The sequence below is a fragment of the Dermacentor variabilis genome, chromosome 8, assembly GCF_050947875.1.
Source record: "Dermacentor variabilis isolate Ectoservices chromosome 8, ASM5094787v1, whole genome shotgun sequence".
NCBI lineage: Eukaryota > Metazoa > Arthropoda > Arachnida > Ixodida > Ixodidae > Dermacentor > Dermacentor variabilis.
Window position 1 is genome coordinate 9,863,819 of NC_134575.1, and position 22,408 is coordinate 9,886,226.

The 22,408-nt window shown below is 44.9% G+C and overlaps 1 protein-coding gene across 1 annotated transcript in view; it reads left to right on the forward strand.

Moving 5' to 3' along the window:
* LOC142589606 (glucose dehydrogenase [FAD, quinone]-like) overlaps nucleotides 1-22,408 on the forward strand; it is a 53,277-nt gene that overhangs the window by 25,452 nt on the left and 5,417 nt on the right. Inside the window, exons 4-9 of the mRNA XM_075701105.1 lie at nucleotides 2,502-2,639; nucleotides 4,037-4,161; nucleotides 8,888-9,058; nucleotides 10,817-10,964; nucleotides 15,422-15,576; nucleotides 18,997-19,174. Of these exons, the coding sequence (XP_075557220.1) occupies nucleotides 2,502-2,639; nucleotides 4,037-4,161; nucleotides 8,888-9,058; nucleotides 10,817-10,964; nucleotides 15,422-15,576; nucleotides 18,997-19,174 (915 nt within the window). The remainder of the gene's footprint in view (nucleotides 1-2,501; nucleotides 2,640-4,036; nucleotides 4,162-8,887; nucleotides 9,059-10,816; nucleotides 10,965-15,421; nucleotides 15,577-18,996; nucleotides 19,175-22,408) is intronic.

Below are 22,408 nucleotides of genomic sequence, written 5' to 3' on the forward strand. Positions count from 1 at the left end.
GGTGTCCGGTTTTCACAGAAGACTTATAGTTTCTCTCATGGCATTTTTGGAGAGAGATGATAGACACTAAGATAAGGAGACGATAGGCAGCAAAAAGAACCAGACGAGTGTCTGGTTTTCTGCACTACATCGGAGGCAACAGCAGGTGGAAAGAGAAAAGGAGGGAGGGAGCACTGAACACACACACAGGAGGACGCACAGCAGGACTTCAAACGGCCACTCAGGGGCGTCCGGCTTCATTTGGAGGAGTATGGGTAGGAAGAATATATAAAAGTTTACAGGTAATACATACGCAAGAGCTGTGACTGCAAATGACTGTTGACAGGGTACTGGAATGCTTCTCGATACGTAGCGGAAGCAATGGCGGGGGCAAGGCGGTTCAAGTCTTCGCTAGCCTTGTGACGGAATCAATCAAAACACATGGTTAGTCCGGCAGTTTCAACGTAATATATTCAAATAGCGAATGAAGCAGATGAAGTGGCCATTTTTCAGAAGTGAGAAGTAGTTGGTTTAGTCTTGTCATTGTAGACAAAAAAAGAAGAAGGCGCATACGGCTCACTTAGAGGCCGGTATACCATGCTGTGCACCTTAAAGGGACCGACAACCAGTTAACATGGTACCTATTTCTTTTTAATGCAATGGAAAGCTTACAGGTCAGAGCGCGTAATCTTGAAAGGGTAACGCGGAAAATGCCATGGAACATTTTACAGCGAAGCTGTTCAGGACTAGTTCCCTCAGGATCGTGTCCGTGTGTAGATACAAAATCCCAAAGATAGTGCAATGCCGGGTCGACCTGCGACGGAGCTGCAGTTCGCCATTAAGGGGCCCACATAAACCGCTTCGCTGGTCATCCTTCTTGACAGAGTGGAAGGGCACTGACTTTTTTTGCAAGAATTTTTCTATCTGCAGTGAGGATGTTGCTCACTGAAAGCATGCTGAAAACGGTGATAGGCGAGCGTGATAGCGATCGCACGCCGGAATTAGTGGGAGGCAGACGACAAGTGCGCCCGTAACAGTGAGAAAGCACTATTTTGTTCATCGACGTTTTTGCGATTCATCTTATCCGAAGTGTTAAAGAATTTCTGCGATAATAGCTACGTGTTTTCGTGGTTTCCTGTCCAACTGCTTTGGTATTTAACCAGTCAAAACGAAACTAAACGGATCGAAAACGAAACAGGCAGCGACGCTCCTTTTTCGCAGACGGTCACCTTGACTAAGGTCAATTACTCGTACATACTGGCTGACATTAATTTTGCTTTTAGACACAGAGCACTGCAGAGATAGGTGAAAAACATGTGACTGGAAGCTTTCGTACACAAAATAGTCATCTATCACTATTACCGTGTGACTGATCGGTGAAATACAAACTTCGAACAACAATGTGGCATTTCCTGTGCCACGCACGTCTTATGAGCTGAGCTGTATATGCGGGCATGATTGTTACCCCGCATACGGGCTAGGGCGGGACGTGGGCCGCCCTGCACCTCGATGCCATCGGTTTGTACAGCGAAATTAGGCTAAGGGTCCTGTGAAAGTGCAAAACAAAGCGAAGTTTCTCTCTCTCTCTCTCTCTGTATGGCGTGGTATTTGTCCGCTGATTACTTTAGGTCGCCTAAGTGACACATCGGGACCACCTATTGTAAATGTATTTACAGTATTTACTCGAAGATAGGTCGAACACGAATACAGGCCGAACCTATAGATTGAGCTCACGGAGAACCAAAAAAATATAATACAAATATAGGTCGACCCATATATTTTCTAGAGAAACGAAAAAGACTTACAACGTGACGCAGTTCTGTTTATCGTAACCTCGGCTATACTATGTCTTGCCAGTCGATGCCTGAAGCTGCTTCTTCATCGGAACTTTCACGGAAGTCGTGCTCGTCAGATTCTTTTGTCGGCGTCCCCGGTGCCACCGAGTGCGTTAAACACGCAGCATAACTTAAACGCAGTCAAGATAATCAACGGACAGACTTTTCAGCGAGTGCGACGGAGAAAGTCGGTTAGCTCTGCGCTTTTGCTGCTTTTGTTCACGAATGTAGGTCGGTGGCTCATTTTGGGGAACATTAAAAAAAAGAACGTTGACTTATATTTGGATACCTACGGTATAGCACTAGTAATTTTTATTCGGCTACGTCTAGAACCATAGATACAACTCAGCGATATGAAGGACACATACATGTGCAATGAAATGATAAAAAAATATTGTGGCACGTTTTGGATATACCCCGAAAGAAGACCAGGCAACGTTACGCCTGAACTTAGAAAACAACGTAAGCAACGAAAAGAGTCACATAGAGAGAGACAGAGTAAGGAGGGGGGAGACAGGAAGTCCACCAAACGAGCGTTCGGTGCCATTAAAACAAGGTACCATTCAACACAGAAAGCTGTACAGAGCAATTAATTACTTCAAGCTGTATACATGGGCACTTAAAGGAAACCGACACACAGCCGTAAATCACGTTTGTGTGACACCGACACACTTTCACCCAGTGCAGAAGCCAAGTACCACGGAATGACGGGAGAGACGCCGATCAACTATCCCCGCTACAACACGTCACTGAGCTACGCTTTCCTTAATGCGTGCAGCGAGTCTCACTACAGCTACGTCGACTACAACGGCGCGAACCATTCGGGTAAGAATAATAACTCTTCTCTGCATGCTTGACTTCGCATTCGCTAATAAGGAACCAAATAAACAAAGATTGTGATTTCAGCTCCACACTCTTTTATACTTTTGATATGATTTAGTGCCCAAAGTGACCGAACGAAAGATAACGGTAGAATGTATCATCTTTATCCCTTTCAGACGCCTTCTTTATCACTCCCTTTAGGCTTACTGGATACGTAATGATCTCATTATGTAATATTATTGATTGCCCAAACGTTATCCATTTTACCTAGCTCTAACTTACCCGCGCATCATATATGCGGTGTCCTAGCTAACGTTTGTCAAGCTGTTAAAACAAAAAAAAATGAAGAAAAAGACACAGTGCGATACACAGCGTTTGGTCGTCAGACCTGTAATGAAAGAAAACCGTAGGGTTTATGGTTGTACCTTTCACCGTGTTTCTTTCTCATCTCTTTTTATTTTAACCGCTTGGCTAACGTTAGCTGGGACACATGGGATATATGTCACCTATCTTTCCTACGTTTCTCAAAAGAAAACCTCATTTTCGAACTCCGGATTTCTCTTTTATAGATTTCTAAACTCTTGTATAGGCGCCGATGCCAGACCTGTTGCTTTCACCAGTATTTGTGGATACGTTAGACTAAACAAACGAAAACGAAAACTCGATACTATATTTTTGCAATAGAGAAGTGCTCAATATACGAAATTCTCACATATGTGAATAGTTCAGTACTCAAATTACCATCTTTAACACGTCGGGAAACGTGTGGGGATACATGTGCTATCTTTTTACTTTAATAACACATGCGCATGAGTATGCACATACCTCCCATGCATACCTCCCGGACATGTACTTGGCTTGCAAGCAAAATCTTACCGTATATATGACGCAATGCCCACGGGCGACTTATCTGTGAAGGTGAAATATGCGCCGGGTCAGCTCCACTGAGAAATAGCTCTGTTCAAAGTTGCAGTGAAAAATATTAGGCGACATAATTCGGGATTGTACAGAATTATCTTTTAGGAATTCAAAAAAAGGGCATTGTTATTCAAAAAACTGGCAGCTTCTCTCCATATTTGATACCAAGAGGAAAGTAAGGCTTACGTTCTCGCTTTGCAGTACATAATAGGTTTGTAGTACGCGGATTGTAATTGTAGCAGTCCGAATTTCTTTCCGTAGCGCTACTTTCTACGCAAAAGTTATATCCAATTACTTTCCTTTTATTTGCGAACATAGGAAATGGAGACAGCTGCGTTTGCGCAGCCCCAGCAGCTAAGCAAGGTCTTTTTTATTTCTTTTTGCGTCATGTACTCTCACCTAGGATCAATAATACAGCAGCATTACCGTAGCACACTGCCTGTTTTATTCGCGTGAAATGAGGGGCCTCGGTATTCACGCAGGTTACTCGAGGGTGCAATCCAACACTGCCTTCGGGGTGAGAATGAGTGCAAGCACGTGCTTCATACGGAGTGTACAAGCAAACCGAACAAACCTTCACATTTCTCTGAACAGCACCGTCACTAAGGTGAGCACTGCCTTTCTAATAGAATATAATCACAGTACACAAAGTTGGCAGTTGCGTCTTGAGGGCGAACGAAGCATATTGGCTGCGATAGCAAGGTTTAGCGGTGCGCTTGACGTCCTCGTATGGTGTTCTCAAAATACGCGGGTGCGACATGCTGGCACGACGAAGCACGCAAGTTAACTCATGCGGGGAGACAACTCCTGCTACATAGTGTGTCACGTCTCTGGCAGAGTATACACTAACGCTGGCGTAGGGTGCCTCGACCGCCACGCCCGCAAGCGGTACACTATATCGAGGCACCTTGCTCTGGGCGCGATGAGCGCCGTCAGTGGCGCTGCAAGCACCGCACCTCGATGGTGCACGAGACTAGATGGCCGGGAAACCGTTGGCGTTACAGACTGCGCCATTTGAAACAGTGGATAACGTTAGCGTGACGTTTTACTGCGCGTACTCAGCAGAAACGCTGGCGTGTTTATTGTGTGCGAGCGCACAACCCTCGTGCCAGAAGCGGAAGGTGCTGGCTCGGCGCCCGAGGAGGTTGGACGCAGCATTGACGGTGCGTCCACCTAAATTCGTCGTTCTTGCAGCCAAACGCATTACGCGAATCTGGAGCACGGAGTTTCCCGCAAAAATTGTATGCAACTCCATGCTCTGGAGAGGTTCGCTCGAACCCTACGCACGCGTGCCGCGCATGCGCAGTTGAGCAGGAACGCACGGCATCGATGGTGCTGACGGCGAGAATGTGGCTCGAGGGTCTGTATAATTGCTGTCGCAAAAAATATTAATAAATAAAAGCGAATGCTCGAATAGAGTGTCACTGCCTTATTCATCGGCCTTCAGAGAGAGAAAAGATTAATGATATCAAATGCAGAAAAGACGGCCTGCGGTACAATCCTGTAGCCAGCTACTCTGAGCAGAGGAAAGGTTAAAAGGGAGAGAAATAGGTCCAAGATGGGTAACGATGACGGCAAAAGAAAGGTTAAAAATACTTCACGGGGAAGTCAACTCATCGCCTAGAGTTGAGATCTGTATTTTTAAAAAAATGTCAAGGCCTGGATGTCCTCAAAGCTAACCTTCGCAGTCACGCAAAGGGCCCATAAAGGCCTCCGACAACGGTTGACTGCCGAGGCGGCCAACACCATCACCAGCCACGTACCCAATGGGGGGGGGGGGGGGGGAAGCGGAATTGATCGGCATACCTCCGCCCTCCCTCCTACCCGCCCGACGCCACCACTCCTCCCACACATTCCTAAAGCGCCGCCAAATCAATCTTCAGACTTGGCAGCTACTCGGCGGTCAACATTTTGTTATTTTTTCCCTCCTTTTGGATGGCGGTAGTTATCGGCCTCACCTGAGGTGTGAAGACCAGTTTTCTGATCGATTCGGTGCCCGCGCAATTAACTCGAGTTGCGTTCAGTTGTCATCATCTGTTTAACGGTCACGCACATCGCTGTTGATTCGTTAGTTCAACCTTCTTTGTTTAGACTGATCCAGGGACCAGGAAAGGGATTCAGTTCGTACTCAACTGGTCTGTATGCTCGTGGAACGAGCTGCGGCCGGAAAATACGCCAGTTGCGTTAAACGTTTCCTTTTTCTTCAGTATATCTTCGAGTGACGGCTCACAGCGACGCTGGCAGATCATCGGAACCATACACCCTTGATATGGTTCAGATAAGGTGGAAAATAAGATCATGCGAAACAGCGTCCATGAACAAAACCTGCAATAACCGTTAAACCCATAAGGAATATGAATGTCACTTGTTAGCTCGTCTGGTTTTTCCCTAGTTATACAGCCCCTTTCGTGCAAAACTGGTAACAGGAAACAAGAGCCGCAAGAAGTTGAGAAATTAAGCGATCTAAGGGAGAGAGCAGAGAAAGCAGTCAAACAGGAATGAAAAGCGAAAATTAGCAAATTTAGCCGTTGTTTGCGAAAATATTTATGGATCAACTTCTTTTTATTTAAAAAATAAGTAGAGAAGGAACACCGCTGGAAGTGTAGAATAATTCCATGTGCTTTGAATGACACTTCTACAGTTATCAGTCGAGCCACCTGACGTCGCCACTTCTCTTATGTGCTTATGTGAATGTTTTTCTAACTTTCTGCGGTGGACGCAGTATTATAGTCATACTTTAAGAAAGGTTTACACCCTTTGGGGTGTATACCAGCCACACAACGATAATCGTCATCTGCCTTGCTTGCGTTTCCTTTCTTGAAAACGCCGTGCCCGCTACTTTCCTGTCGGCAATGCTATGTCATGCTGATAACGCGCATGCCGTTGGTTACTGGGAAGTACCGGGCTCGCAGCGTTAAAGAAGGGAAATGCGGACGAGCTAGATGACGTTTATCGTTGTGTGGCAAGATACGACTCATAGGGTGTAAACTTTTCTTATCATTCTTAAAACGCTTGCACCCTTTGGGGTGTATATTGTCCCACAACAATAATCGTCATCTGACCTGCATGCTTGCGTCTCCTTTCTTGAAAACTCGGCGCTCGTTACTTTCCTGTCGAGAATGCTGCGTCACACTGATAACGCGCATGCCGTTCGTGACTGGGAAGTACCGGGCTCGCAGCGTTAAAGAAAGGAAACGCGGGCAAGACAGATGACGATTATTGTTGTGGGACAAGATAAGCCCCAAAGGGTGTACATTTTTGTAACTGTAGAGTGTAGGCAAAGTTAAAGCCTTTGGGGTGTATTTCTGCCACACAACAATAATCGTTATTTGCCTTGCTTGCGTTTCCTTTCTTGAAAACGCCGCGCCCGCTACTTTCCTGTCGGGAGTGCTATGTCATGCTGCTAACGCGCATGCCGTTCGTTACACTCTTAGAAAAATGTACACCCTTGGGGTTTATCTTGTCCCACAACAACAATCGTCATCCGTCTTGCCCGCGTTTCCTTTCTCTAACGCGGCGAGCCCGGTACTTCCCAGTCACGAACGGCGCCGCGTTATCAGTGTGACGCAGCATTATCGACAGGAAAGTAGCGAGCGCCGAGTTTTCAGGAAAGGAAACGCAAGCAAGGCAGATGACGATTATTGTTGTGGGACAAATTTACACCCCAAAGGGTGCAACCGTTTTAAGAGTGTACTGGAAGGTACCGGGCTCACCGCTTTAAAGAAAGGAAATGCAGACAAGAGAGATGACGATTGTTGTTGTGTGGGAAAAGGGTGTAATTTTGCTTAAGAGTGTACGTCTAGAAATGCAGCTCTCGACGCGGTTGTATGGGGCTGGCATAGTTACGCAACTTCCCAAAAAGCAATACGAGTTAGTTTGGCACTTAACTTTGTAAAGCAGTAAACGAAGGATACAAAAGGAGTGTTATTGTTCCGCAATCACATACATTTCTCTATAGTTCTTTCAGAGCTAATTAAAAAACCCTACTAGGAATCTTTATTTTACACTTTCGCTTGTTCACTTGTTCTTGGCAGTGTTCTTCCTGCGCTACTTTCCTACGCGAGTCCATTTGATGTGGTTCCTTGTTTGCCAACTAAAGGAGAGGCGTATCTCACAGGCGTACCTGTGAGATACCTTATTTTATTTCTGCTTTCAGGATTTACGTACGTTTATGGCGAATGATGGGCATTATTCACATTTGTACTAGTAAAGGCAACCCCCCCCTCGCTCATCTGCATAGAAAAGTTACCTTGAATTGCCCCTGACCCCCCTCCCCCCCCCCCCAAAAAAAAAATCCTGGGTACGTGCCTGACCATCACACAAACCCGATCACTCTTCCATGTACTGAGGGTAATCACATAGCACATTTTTCACAGGTTCGTTCACATGGCACCGGTCACAGTCTGGAAACTCGGTGCCTTGCAAGGTGGCCGTAACGACGCGTACATACCGCTTTTAGCGAAAACCTGTGAAGAAGACTGGCACAGTTTTGGTGAATTTTCAGTGTAGCTTTAATGTTGTTAGGGCCCCGTCTCCGTCATTGCTTTTAGTGCCGGCAAATTATTTGTATGATACATGCCAGTGTTAACGGAGATATTGGGGATATTGCTAACACAAGTACGTTTGATACATGTGTAGGTCAATGTAAAGAAATTCGTACATTTGCTGAGCAAAATGAAACAGGAACTGAAGTTACTGTGGTTTGAGAACCGTCAGGTCTCGCACGTATGTCTAAAGGAACAGGTGGCGCCTGAAGAGTTACGTGATGCAAATGCGGTGCGTCAACAGTGCGACGATATGCACTTGCGTCTGCTATAAACGTCAAGTCTTTAGGACAAGGAGGTAGTAGCCGCAAGATTTTCGATGGTAAATCGTATGTTTTTGTCTGGCTGACGCTCCTGCGTTTTGTCTGGCCAATTACTACCAATTTTCCTAATCACGAATGCGATAAACTAAAGCTTTATACGCGTGAGGCGGCGCTGGAAAAAACAACCTAAAGAAACAAGTCAGATTATTATTATTATTGTTTTTTTTAAACATATATACATTTGAGAGGAAAGGGAAAGCGAGGAGCAGACTGGCAACTGCCAGCGGAAGGGGCAAGCCAAAGGGCTGTTACGAGTTTTACACACACTCATGGATACAACAAGATAAGCAGATTCGTGATGATGTGAATATTAAATGCCAGTTAGGTAAGGAACCAGAATACAAAGAATTCAGGCATGTCAGATTAGAGAATAAGGAAAGCGTACACCTTCAGTAAGTCACATTCACATGCGTATGGCAAGTTATTTTAACTGTCTTTTCTTGTCCTTTTCTCTTGGTGCGTACAGCTAATTTTTGATGAGAATAAACGGGCCACTCACGTTGTCTTCACCAAAAACGGCGTAGAAATGAATGTAAGTATCGGCATCGAGGTGATCCTCTCTGCGGGAGCCATCAACTCTCCAAAGCTGCTCATGCTGTCGGGAATCGGACCCGAAGAGGATCTGAAGAATAGCAGCGTGAGTGTATGCCCTACGACCCAAATCTATGTTGTGCGACTTCTGCAATGTTTCAGCACATAAACTGAAACAAAAAGCGCTTTTTGCAGAACAAATTTATATCTCGTGAAATCCACCTGAATAGTATAAAAACATGAACGGTCACATGACAATTATGAAGAATGCAGGAAAAAAAGTTAATTCTATCGTCTGAACTATTATTTTTATAGAACCACTATATGTTGGATAAAATTTTCATTACTGGGAACGACAATGTGATTCGTGGTTGAGATGATATACTGAATGACTCGGTTGAACATCGAAATTACGATGCTGCCACAATGACCGCCATAGGCAAATGACAACACTAATCCAGCTTGCTCTCAGGTAGTGTAATAAAAAAAAATAATTTGGGAGAAAAGTGATGTCTTTGGCTAATTCAAAAGATGTTCCTTTTATCGCGAGAACATTTTCGTAGAAATTGTTAAAAGTTTTCCGACAAGTCGGCACATAATCCCGCCTGCCTACATACGCCCGTGCCAAGCGCAGAACCATAGAACGTGGAGAGTGAGGGAAAAAAATTAAAAGGTTCAGATGTTACCCTATCGGAAGCGAATTTTACTTTCTTTCTATAGGAAAATTAGGGTCATGACACTGCACGAGCACATAGCGTTTTTCATGCATACTGAACTATGGCGCGCTTCTGGCATCATTCTTTAGTTTCGCTCTTTTCTGACGTCAATAACATGCGTTCTCAGCGGCATATTGTTGTCGTGGCTAGATCAAACAGTGCATATAAAATACATATTATGCGCGTGATCTCGTTACGTGCTTTTGTACTTTTCACATTGGTAATAATACATAATAATAACAAAGACATTAAAAGGTATTTATCTCGCTTGGTTTGCTCAAAGTAAATTTACGTGTTTGAATTTCGCGCTTGTTTTAACGTCGCCTATCTATAGCAACGAACCCTGGATGGTTCGTGCAACGAGGCTTAGCCACTCCCAATGACAGCGAAATCTTGAGGGAGTAGACATCCTGTCACACGAGCTTTGTAGTCGAGAAATCACAGAGAAAGGTTGTAGTATACTATTTAAATGCTAAGTGTAACAAACGATGACTAGTAGCTGAGCTGAACACGTAGTTGATAGTTGTACGATGTTGATGCTAAAGCACTTAATGAACCGACAGTTCTCTATTCAAGAAATATCTATTTTTAGTTCCCATGTCTCGCCATACGCAGCAAGCTTTATTGGTTAAATTGAACCGGACTCTTCCCTGAGAAGGGATGCATACTAGTGCGACGAGGAAACAAATGCCTTCGAAGAAAGGAGTAGGAAGTAACAGAGCAAGGGCTAAGTGCTCTTCCTTTCTGCTCCCTTCTTCTCAAGTCTTTGTTTCCTCCTCGCGCTAGTAAGCATGGCTTAGTCTTCGACGAACTCTAATAGCAATAATTTTACTGTTTTACCTGATGGTTCTCTAACTTTGCAACAGCTTTCTGAACTGCTTATGACGTATATTAATATCACAAAATATGATCAGCTTGAGCAAATAGTAATAAGAAATATGTGACAAAGCAAGGTGCCGCGCTATTCCCTGATAGAACTGAATGGACAGTGGCTCTCATTCTCCACATGCGCGTCAGTATTTTCTCTCGCCGATTGAGTGGATAGGTTTGTCAATCTGCTTAGCTAAAACACTCTGAATTTTTTTCTGAAATGGTTCGCGACTACATTGAGATGGGAACAGTGTAAATAAGTGAAGTCTTTTTTCCAGATAAATCCTGTGGTGGCAGACCTTCCAGTCGGTGTGGGACTCATGGATCACATAATTTTCCTTGGCCTCGTTGTAACTACGACAAAGGATGAAATAGGACTACTCAACATAAATCAGAGCATCGAAGAGTACAATAAAACTCAGACAGGTAACGACAATTCATATCATACTCAGACGGTTCTTGCATGACGTCAATGTTTAGAAGAAGAAAAAAAAACACTTGTTCATGAGATCGCAGAAACTTTGGACGCTTTACATTCATAAATACCTCTTCAGCGATGCTCAATGACGGAAGGAAAGCCACATTTGATAACAAAGGCGAGTAGCGTGCCCACTTATTGTTTTTGATGGGGCCTGTCTTCAAGGGCTGGGGTCCAATCTAGGATCAGGCGCGTATCGTTCTCGGCTAATTGTGTGTAGCGCGAATAGGGGAAAAAAGCAGTGACCGCCACACGCAAGTACTACTACTTATAGACGTTGGTTTCAGTTTTCATACCGCTGTAGTACCTATGGATATTATGTCCGCATCAGGTTACTTTCCTCAATTATAAATTTCGCACTATAAGACGAATCAGTTCATGTCCTAAAAGACCTTCATAGACACACGAGAACAGAACTCCACCGTTTCTGAGGTCTTGCTTCAATCGAAGCCGTCATTGAAGAAACAAACCATAATCGCTATAGACCTCGTAAATATATATATATATATATATATATATATATATATATATATATATATATATATATATATATATATATATATATATATATATGCGAAGGTTGTGGGTTCGGTTCCCACCTGCGGCAAGTTTTTTCATCCACTTTAATTTCCATTATTTATCTTTTTTTTTCTTTTGTTTATTAAGCACAAGTAATTTCCCCTATGTTGTCCTTGGTGTCAGTGTTTGTTGATTTCTTATAATATGACTAATAAAAATCGGGCCCCTCGGTTAACCCCTTTCTTCTCGTTGATTACACAACGAGGGTCTAGAATCCGGCAACATTGATGCCTTCAGGTAGCATATGTGGATTTATTTACCAGTTGCCTTCACCCAAAAAGATGACGTTCTCGAGACGCCTGCGGCAAAAAGGATGTTCCACATCCGCCGCCAAGGTCTGTGAGTGGTAGCGCTGGCTAACACTCCCAGGGTTCTACTAGGACACATAAATTCCCAAGAAAGTGGATGGGAAAACGACGCCGTGGTAGCTCAACTGGCAGAGCATCGCACGCGAAATGCGAAGGTTGTGGGTTCGGTTCCCACCTGCGGCTAGTTGTTTTTTCATCCACATTAATTTCCATTAATTTATCGTTTCTTTATTTCGTTTATTAAGCACAAGTAATTTTCCCTATGTTGTCCTTGGTGTCAGTGTTTGTTGGCTTCTTATAATATGACTATATATATATATATATATATATATATATATATATATATATATATATATGGACAGAATCCAGACGTCAGCTGCTCCCGTTATACACACCCATGTTTCATAACTTCCCGAGTATACTTCACAAAATGCTATCCAGTGAAGATGAAAGGATCCTGGTGAATAAGCCTATCACGTCAAAGGCAAGTAAGCAGACCCACGTGCCTCGACGAGCAGCTTTAGTCAATTGGTGTGATAGTACTGTCGGCACTGTCTTTACCGACGCTGCCTCGGTTCCTTCCACCCACCGCAGGGCCACTGACATCCGCATTCTAGACCAGAGTGGGGCCCATGGCCGCCTACTGCAGTGCGAGTACCAGGAACACCTTACGGCATGTGGGCTTCAACGCCCACATGTTCAACGTGGCTGTGGAAAATATCACACAGCAAGCTATGCAAGGCTCATTGACGCCTAACAGGCGAGCCATGATATACACGAACTCACTCGAAGCGCTCCGCGAGTTGGGTCAGACTCCTTAACTTTCTCGTTCACAAGGCGAGAGCTGGAGCAGCCCTTACAGAAGATGCCCTCGCCTGTTGGCGAGCACGTGCAACTCGGCGCGGTGCGCAACGCCACTCAAGTAGACAAATCCAAGTTTGGGCAAGTTGGTTGGTAATGGCTGAACATCTTGACGAGGCAGCGCAAACAACGAAGACACAAGGAAGGAAAAATACAGGGCGGCGCTTTTATGGTTACTCGTGCACATACAAATACATACAATCATGCATATAGTTATACCAATGCAGGACGGCGCTGTATGAATACACAGCGCTGTCCTGTATTTTTTTCCTTCTGTCTCCGTTGTTTGCGCTGCATCATCAAGATGTTTACAGCATTTACCGCAATGACGAGCTCGGGAACCACAGCATCTAAATTATCGTCCGTGTACAGTGCGAAGGCTAAATGTGGACGAGACAATTGACAAGCACAAGCGCTGGCTAACCACTGAATAGTTATTATCAATGCGCCGAATTTATTCGAGGGAGTTAAAGAGCTATGTGAAAAACATGCGGAATCATGTAAACATTCCGACGCCTCAATGGTCTTGCGCAACGGTACGTGCCCTTCGCATAGCATCAGCGCCTTTGTATCGGCGGTGAAAGCACGAAAAACGGCCGGAAGAACTAAAGAAATGTACATGTTTTAAAAAAATTACCGACGATTACGTTACTTCCTAATGCGAAATTTGAGCGCAGCAAATAAGCTGTTTCACCTTTTCGATAGATTGAGGCAAAGAAATCGAGCAACACATGTATGCGCTATCACAGAATTTTTTTTTTATATTTCCCGTACTCCTGGATCATCTCGACGGCGGCGACGGTAAGCTTCTGCTTCGGCGGCACGCACCTCTGGATTCTGACGGCGACGGCGCTGGGCCTCTGCTCTGGCAGCTCGTTTAGCAGCAGCAGCAGCAGCAGCAGCAGACGGAGGACTTCCATCGGTCGTCTCGCTCATGGCTCAGAAAGAACTGGCAGATAATTTCGCAGTGGCGAACGGCAGCGGCAATTTCGGCTCGGGCGGTGCACATATACAGATCCGCCGCCACCGATCTGGCTCTCTGATTGCCACCGCACAGGGCAAATGGCAGCGGCAATTTCGGCTCGGGCGGTGCACATATACAGATCCGCCGCCACCGATCTGGCTCTCTGATTGCCACCGCACAGGGGTTGCATTGGAGGAGGAGCGAAGAAAGGAATTAAGTTCGAGCCGGCGCTTTGACAACCGGAGACTCGCAGGAAGAGGGGGGAGGGGGGCGGCGTGTACACCCAGCGGCAAACGATGGGGGCAGAAGCGCGCGCAGCAAGCGGACAACACGATAAAGGGAGGAGGGAAGAGATAGCAGCGACTGACTGATGCCGCTGACGCCGATACAGGGGGGGGGGACCCTTTCCTCCTCTTTCTGCATGGCGGCGACGGTGTTCTATGCAGTCACGTTATCTTGACTCTCTAGCGGCGTCAGCGGCATCCAGCGGTATCAGTCGGTCGCTGCTAGCGCTGAGGGGATGAAAGGGGGGCGGAGCTGGTTACGAGGCCGACGACGACGCGAAACCCAGGAACGGACGCCAAAGAGTTGCGCTCTAAAAAAGTAAAGGCAGTGAGTGGAGAACTTCATGCTGCCCAGACACGCAGCTTGAGCTGTAGCAAACGAATGAAAGTGCAGATATTGCAGCTGGAGCGTAGCAGTCGGCAAAGGAGAGCCCTCAGCTGAAGTCAGTATAATATATAGAGCATCGGTCACACTGTCGCCATGATTTGCGCACGAGGCCAACAGCGGCGGGTGGTGTAACGTACGACATGACAGTTTTACAGCTTGGACACTCTGGTGCCTCATACAGTAGGCTATATGAAGTGCTTAGGCTTGATATTCGAAGAGTGTGCATGCTAACAGCTCCAAAGAGACGGGCATATACATATGTTGAAGTGCGCTACTGGCCCCTTAGCTTTTTGTGATGTAATTTGTTTGTTTGCCATGCAACGGCGGAGAAGCCGGTGCCACATAAAAGGGGCGCCCTTATTTTTAGTATTATATCAATTCATTAAATTTTCAAACTGATATTTCCGTCCATGTACGAGTACACTGCCGCACTCGCACACACGCTGGTCGCTTCAAGTGCTGGCCACAAATCATTCTTTGACATCAGGCAAGTACCCGCTGACTACGCAATCACCATAACTGATCTAATCGTATCTGCAGTTTATGCCACCATCTGCCGTAAGTCAGTGACTCTGTCCAGGGACAACAACTACGTGAGAGACAATGCATAGAACAACACCTCGACGAAAAGACCCGCCTGAAGACTATACACAGTTACTAATAATAAGTTCAACACGACGTTTCTGCATTTTATGTAGGAAGCAGGCCTACATACATGTATTTGAAGACAATAATAGGCCCAAAAGGAGCCCATGCCTAAAGAAAAAAAAGAAGGAAAAAATATACGCCTTTCTCACAACTCTGCCATGCACCTCTTCTTTAAATGACGGTCTTTATCAGTTAGGCCCCTTTCCATCGAAAAACGTTTAAACCACACGTGCACTCTATGTGCACCATTTTGTCGAAACTTCTTTCTCTCAAATAAAAAATACAGCAGTGCTTTTCACTGTGCGTTTATCAGAACATTGCGGCGAACTATTTCTGTTGAGAACCTTAGAAGAATTTTCCGTTGCCAACGCAGGACTTCTCACCATACCGGGTGCCTTTGAAGCACTGCTGTTCACCAATAGCGGCGTGGATTCGAGTGGACTTCAGGACTACCCCGACATAGAGCTGGAACTTGCGGACATTTTTCCAGACCCACGAATCGCAAAGTCGCCGTACGTTTCGAATGAGGTAAGCCGCGCTGGTATGCAGCAGCTCTTACGCGCAACCGCGTTCGAGCGCAAAAAATGTAAAACTTTTACACTTAATAAAAAAGAATGCAAATTATTAATTATTTGATCGAATATTGAGGTTCGGTGCCCGAAACCAGTAAGAGGCTGTGAGAGACGCCCCATTGAGAAGCACGACGGCGACGTCAGAAAATATGTAGATTCAATGCACATGATCGAATCTATGCGTCGTGAAGCTTAAGTACAGTGGTCAATGCAATGCTTTACCGCTAATGATGATGCGTTCAATTTGGTGATGACAGGTGTACGCAGACAAAAGTACGACACCGGTATCAAGCAACATGTAAGGATAATGTACTTCTTGTGCCAGAGCGGCACATAGCCATTCTGAAGGATTTGACAAGAAGACATACTCATAGTGGCATACATCGAAAAGCTAAATCAAGAAAAGTAGGGTAAATAAAAAAGGCTTTGAAATATAACTAACCATCCTATTAGCCGATCGGTGTGTGTGCTTTAAAGATATAAATGAGTTTTAGGTAGGAACCGTACGCAATGGGACACGCCCATTCTGGAGGAGTGGCCAAGTGACCCAGTAGCACGTACTGAGTGGCTAAATCAAAGTAAATAATGTAAATCAAAGAATTTGACAAATGTAATTCGCCATTCTATTAACATGTGGGTGTGCTTTAGAGATTCCTGTGAGCCGACATTATATGCGCAGGTTTTACGGAGGAAGATCTCTCTTGTTACGCAGAACACAGCTGAACATACATGGTCAGCATACATGTGTTATATACAGGCCACTTCGTGGTTACTTTCATATTTTCCCACCAAAATGTACTTTTTTTCCCGCAAATATAGATCAACTGTAATTAAAAAAGCAGTTTCGTGCTGCTTTGATCCACAATTTACCTGAACTGGAGTGTCTATGCACAATATTGTCTTGTTGGAGCCACAGTTTTATTCGGTATGCGATACACAGACTACTAGATGCACCACCCAGTTATTTAGGTAAATTAGAAGCACACATGCATCAGTCAGCAAACAGCAAAATTCATTTAGTTGGCGATTTTAATATACCAGGTTTCGGCTGGGAACGACTACAATGCGGAGTGTATCCAAGCAATGAAATCTTATTAGAAAACTACAGGCCAAAAGTATCTACGTGTTGTGAACTAACTGCTACATTATTTCAAAATGCACTAATAAATTCCTTGAACAGAACTCGATTTTAACGAACTTGCAGCATGGTTTCAGAAAAAGATATTCTACAGTTACTTAGTTTGTTCTAGTTATAAATTCATTCGCTTGGGTTATCGATAGTAAAGGTTGGACGGATTTATTTTTTGATATTTTAGCAATGTGTTTGATGAGGTTGATTACGATACATTAATATTAAAGCTTAGAAAAATTGGCATTCCTTAAATGTTTATACCTTGGATTGCAGTGTATCTGTATAATCCCAAACAATTTGTAGATGTGAGAGGACCGCACTGGGACTGTCTTCTGGTGACATATGGAGTGCCACAGGGCAGCCTTTCAGGCCCTTTGTTTTGTTATTATATGAAAACGATATTGTGAGTGTAGTTAACACAATGTTCAAATAAGGTTGCTTGCAGAAGGTTGTGTTTTGTCGCATCAGGTAACTTGCCCTGACGATCAGGAGGACTTCAACACAGGTGTAACTAACATTTTCACTAGCGCGAACAATCACGAATGATCGATAATCAAAAAAGTGTACTCTTCCCGGTTATCAAAAAAAAAGAAAAGAAAAGGGGCACCACTTTCCCATATTTATAATGTAGCGTGTTCCCCGCTCACTGACTAATGACAAGTACTTAGGCGTTACCCTACTATAAATCTATCCTGGGATGTTCATATCAGCAACATATGCAGTTTCACCGTCCGAAAGCTGTGTGTTTCTTTAAATATAATTTAAAAATTCACCCATGACCACGATACTCCCTAATGCGAAAATTGAGCTTAGCAAAATACGTGTTTTCATTTCGCGATATTTTCGCTGGCGCGGATAATCTGTTTCATGCGAGATGTTGTCAACAGAGCGAAGTGTGGCGCGATTGCCTCTCTAATCTGGAGATCGCGAGAGCCAGCGCGTGGGTGACACGTGGGCGCGATTCCCAGCAGCTGCGGCAGACAGGCCTCCCAGACGATGCGTGGTACTATGGCGCTATCTCGTAGCCATTGCCGCCGCCCAATGCTTTTCTTGTCACCCTTTCGCCATAGCCTCCTCCTCCGCTCTTCGTCTCATGGTTCCACGGAACCCTTCCCCTCTGCTTTACTCCTTGTGTCTTTCATCCGCCGCTGCGCTCTGCGTTCGCTCTCATCTTTCGCTGTGCTCGTTCACTCGGTTACAAATGACGCCGACGCTCGCCGCAGGAACCGGCGCATAAGAGCTGCCCTCTCAAAGCGCTTTCTGGTGTCAGACTAGTCGCCTATTCCACAACTGTCCAGCCAAAATTAGAGTATGCCTGCGTGGACTAGCATCTTTGCCCTTATGGCGATACACTATCGCCATAACTGCACGCACATTTCTGTGACCTTCGTCGCATCAAAGCTTCGTCTCGCGAGGCACACCTTCCACGTCTACACATTATCAACAACCTCAATAACATCAAACGGGATAACTAGGCAGCCTGCCCCGGAAAAGCCGCCTCTCGTCATAGGGACCAATCGACCATACATGCTGCGTGGTTCGCGGCTCGCCGCACCGTAGGTACTTCTGCTGCTTCAAGACTCTGCTGTAATGTGTTTTACGGTCGTAATTTGTTGAAAGAATAAACCAGCATACGTTGGTACTTTATGTTGAGATTCCTCATTCTCTGGTTCGACACACTCTTTCTAACATTAATAGTCTTGAAAGAATTCAAAGACAAGCTGTTCGGTTTGCGCAGAACTAGTTCTGTAATTTGACTCATCATCAGAGCTAATGAACTTCACCAAATTCTTCCACTTGAAGCAAGGAGGAAGAACTTGCGGCAGAGACTTCTTAATCGACTAATTAACAAAAGGCTAACCTTCGACCCTTCGTCATAGGTAACGCGCCTTTTAACCAGTCATACCCGACACCACCGCCAGCATATGCTAACTTCGTACTTTATTAAAACGCATTATACAGTTAAAAATGTTGCGAAGTCCCAGATCAATAACGTAGAATATGGTGTGCCCCAACGGTCTATCCTTGGAATACTGTTATTTTAACAATATAGTAGTTCCGCCGTGAAAAACTCGCTAACTAGCTTTAGTGTAAGCTTCAAACATTTACTTTCCAGTGCAGCGACGCGCATGATTATCGGTTTCATCTCTACATAACCTATGCTTTCTAAATTTTAGGATTGTGATAGTTTCAGTGGAGAGAAGCATACCATTTATCAATGACCCATTCGTGTTCTTCTGTCAGACGTACGAAAAATACTACATGCCGATGTTCAACAATACTGGCTTCATGAACGCCGTGGGCATGGTGCGACCAAAGTCTCGTGGCAGTGTCAAGCTCAACAACACGGACCCGAACGGACCGCCACTCATAGACCTGAAATTTTTGTCTGAGCAAGAGGATGTCGACAGAACTGTAAATGGTGGGTGCCTCAAGTGAATACATGCGTCGCCATAACGGCGTCGCCATTGCTAGGTCGCCATAGATGACATAACGTTGTTGCCATGACGTAATGTTGTGACATAACGGACCGAGCGGTAAAGCACAGCATAGTGTTAATTTATTTTACTGCATTTTGTACATTTTCATTACATGAGTGCCTATTACGGTAGTTCAGTAAAGAGGAAAGTTGGGCTAGGTGGTGAGTAATGAATAATCATACCAGCAAGGTATGATTATTACAGTAGTGTGCCGCATTTGCTTTGACACTACAACATACTCGGTTTTGAGTAAAAAGGTATGCTAACCTTTAAGTTATTACGTGAGGGATTACAAAATTACCAGAAAATATTTTTTTAATAACTCGCTTTATAAGTGCTCTGCTGAATCCGTATACAGAGGCGCTTTTGTTTACAGAATCAACAGCACTCTGAAACACCTTGTCTAACTGACTGGTGCCGACAAGTTGCTTTCTTAACAGTGTTTAAGCAGGCGTAGTGCACTCCCGCACACCCTCTATGGGGAGGAGGAAGAGAATAAGCAGTTGAGATAAGCAAGAAATGTTAAAAATATTGTTGAAAAACAAATAGACGGAAGAGGTTGATACGACCTGGTATGTTACAGGCATAGGTTATGGGCATGTGTACAAGGCAGATATAGATGTTTTGAGGAAGAGAAAAATATTAAGGAGGTTTATACGAAGAATGCTAGAATGAGAAGCATGTATAGCATATCTGAGTTACTCAAGCAGGCAAGCAGGTGACTATTTGCCACTGCGCCGTTTCAAAGGTGAGGCCAATAAATCATCATCACCACCACCTGGGACACCTCGGCTCAGGGTATCGAGGCCGCGATCACCGCGGAAGCCCGCTGCATCTCTCTTGTCGAGATGCGCTGTTTCATGTTGCCGGTTAAGTACGTCTTCTCTAGCACACTGAAAGGGGACAACATGATTTCATAGTGAATGGTCGCTGGATCCCCGAGGAATAAACAAACGGAAAAGAGAGCAGAGGTGCGCAACCGTTGCTATCTCATCGTCGTCACAACGTGGTGATTCAGTTGCCGTCATACCATCCTGGTAAGGCTGCTGTCGTCGTCGCGGCGTCATTGTTTCCATCGTCGCCATTCCAGCGTGATCTCGCCGTCGTGGTCACGCCACCATCGTCAGGCTGTTATGCCCGCTGTAGTAAAAGCACGTCGACGATAATTCCTGCTGCCATCCTCAAACAGCACTATCAACGTCAGCAGCACACTTCGTTAATATCAGTAGTGCGTCCCTTCTATTTCTGCGGACCACACAAGCTGTCGTTTATTTTGAGAACCATATCTTTGATTGTTTATGCAACAGTGCCATGTACACTTCTGCTTGCCTCATCATTCTCTGTGCACCAGCTTGTTCGCCCCTTTCCCCCATTCAATGTGGAAGAGAGCGAGCTACGTGTTCATGAAAATGCTGCTAATGAAAGCGGTTGGTGGCCTGACGAAAACAAGTTCGCTTATCGAAATGTTGGCTCCGTGACCACTAATAATAATTTGTTTATACACTTTGGGCTTCCATCTATCTTCCTGTGATGTATTAACGCGAAAGCGTTAAGGAGCGCGTGTCGCAGAAAAGTCGGTGTCATCGGCGGCGTTGGCCGTGAGCGAAAAATCCCGGCAGGCAATTCACAAATAGAAACAATTTGCAAGGTGTGCTGGGTGGGAATCGAACCACGCTCTCCGGAATGTGAGACGCAGACGCTACCACTCAGCCATGAGTCCGATGGTTGAGAGCGCGACAGAAATGCGTCTAGTGAATGCGGTGTTGCCTTAGAAACGTGCCGTAGAATGTTATAGTACGGTGTATATCGGTAATTATGAGCATGTAAATTACAGAAGTCGCAGTTAAACGAGTAGCGAAGTACGTTTCCGCTACATTTCTTCTGCGCTGGGCGCACACGCAGAGCCATCTTGCGGCAAACACAGAAGACCCCCTCCTCGCTATGTACGGCGCTGCCCCGACAGGTGGCGCGCTACTCGCCCGCTTCTCGAACCAAGACTAACTAGGACCAAAAAGTAAGGAAGCTCTGGTGAAAGCAGTGGAACAAACTTTAAAAGATAGACGAACACCAGACAGTTGGCGACAAAGTAGAATGAATTTAATTTATAAAGGCAAGGGGGAGAAAGATAGAATTCACTCGTATAGACCGTTGACCATTACATCGGTAATATACAGGCTAGCAAAGCAGGCAATCAAATTAAAGCTTCAAACATCGGCAGAGAATAATGGCATTTTGGGAGAACTTCAGAATGGCTTCATAATATGTAGGCGTTTACATGATAACTTATTTGTTCTTACTCAGTGTATTGAAATATCAAAAGTAGAAAGCAGACCGTTATATGTGGCCTTTTTAAACATTACAGGAGCCTATGACAACGTAGACCGCAACATTTTGTGGAATATTATGAAACGGGAAGGCTTAGGTGACGATTGTCTACAGCTTTTGAGAGAGATTTGCCTAGAAAATTCCGTTTGCGTTGAATGGGAAGGGATGAGAAGCGAGGAGAAAGTTCATGTCAACAAGGGACTGAGACAGGGGTGCCCTTTATCCCCGCTGCTGTTTATGATGTACATGGTGAGGATGCAGAGGGCGCTAGAAGGAAGTAATATCGGCTTTAATCTCTCATGCAAACAGGCGGGTACAGTAGTTGAGCAGCAGCTCCCAGGTTTATTTTATGCGGATGACATTGTGTTGCTAGCTAACAAGCAAAGTGATTTGCTACAACTGGCTAATATCTGTGGACAGGAAGGCAACAATTTAGGTTCGAAATTTAGTGTTAGAAAATCAGGTGTTATGGTATTCAATAAAAGCAGTGAATGGACAGTGGACATACAGGGCCAGGAAATACCTCGGGTAACAGAATATAAATACCTTGGTATATGGATAAACGAAGGCAATAGATATATGTAAACACAGGAAAAAACAATAACAGTGAAGGGGAAGAGAAGTGCAGCCATAATGAAGTACAGATAGCTATGGGGATACAATAGGTACGAGGTCCTCCGAGGTATGTGAAAAGGTGTAATGGTTCCAGGACTTACTTTTGGAAATGCGGTTGTTTGCTTTAAATCAGGGGTACAGTCAGGATTCGATGTGAACTAAAGGTCAGTGGGTCGCCTCGCATTGGGCGCTCACGGGAAAACTACAAATGAAGCTGTGCAGGGTGATATGAGCTG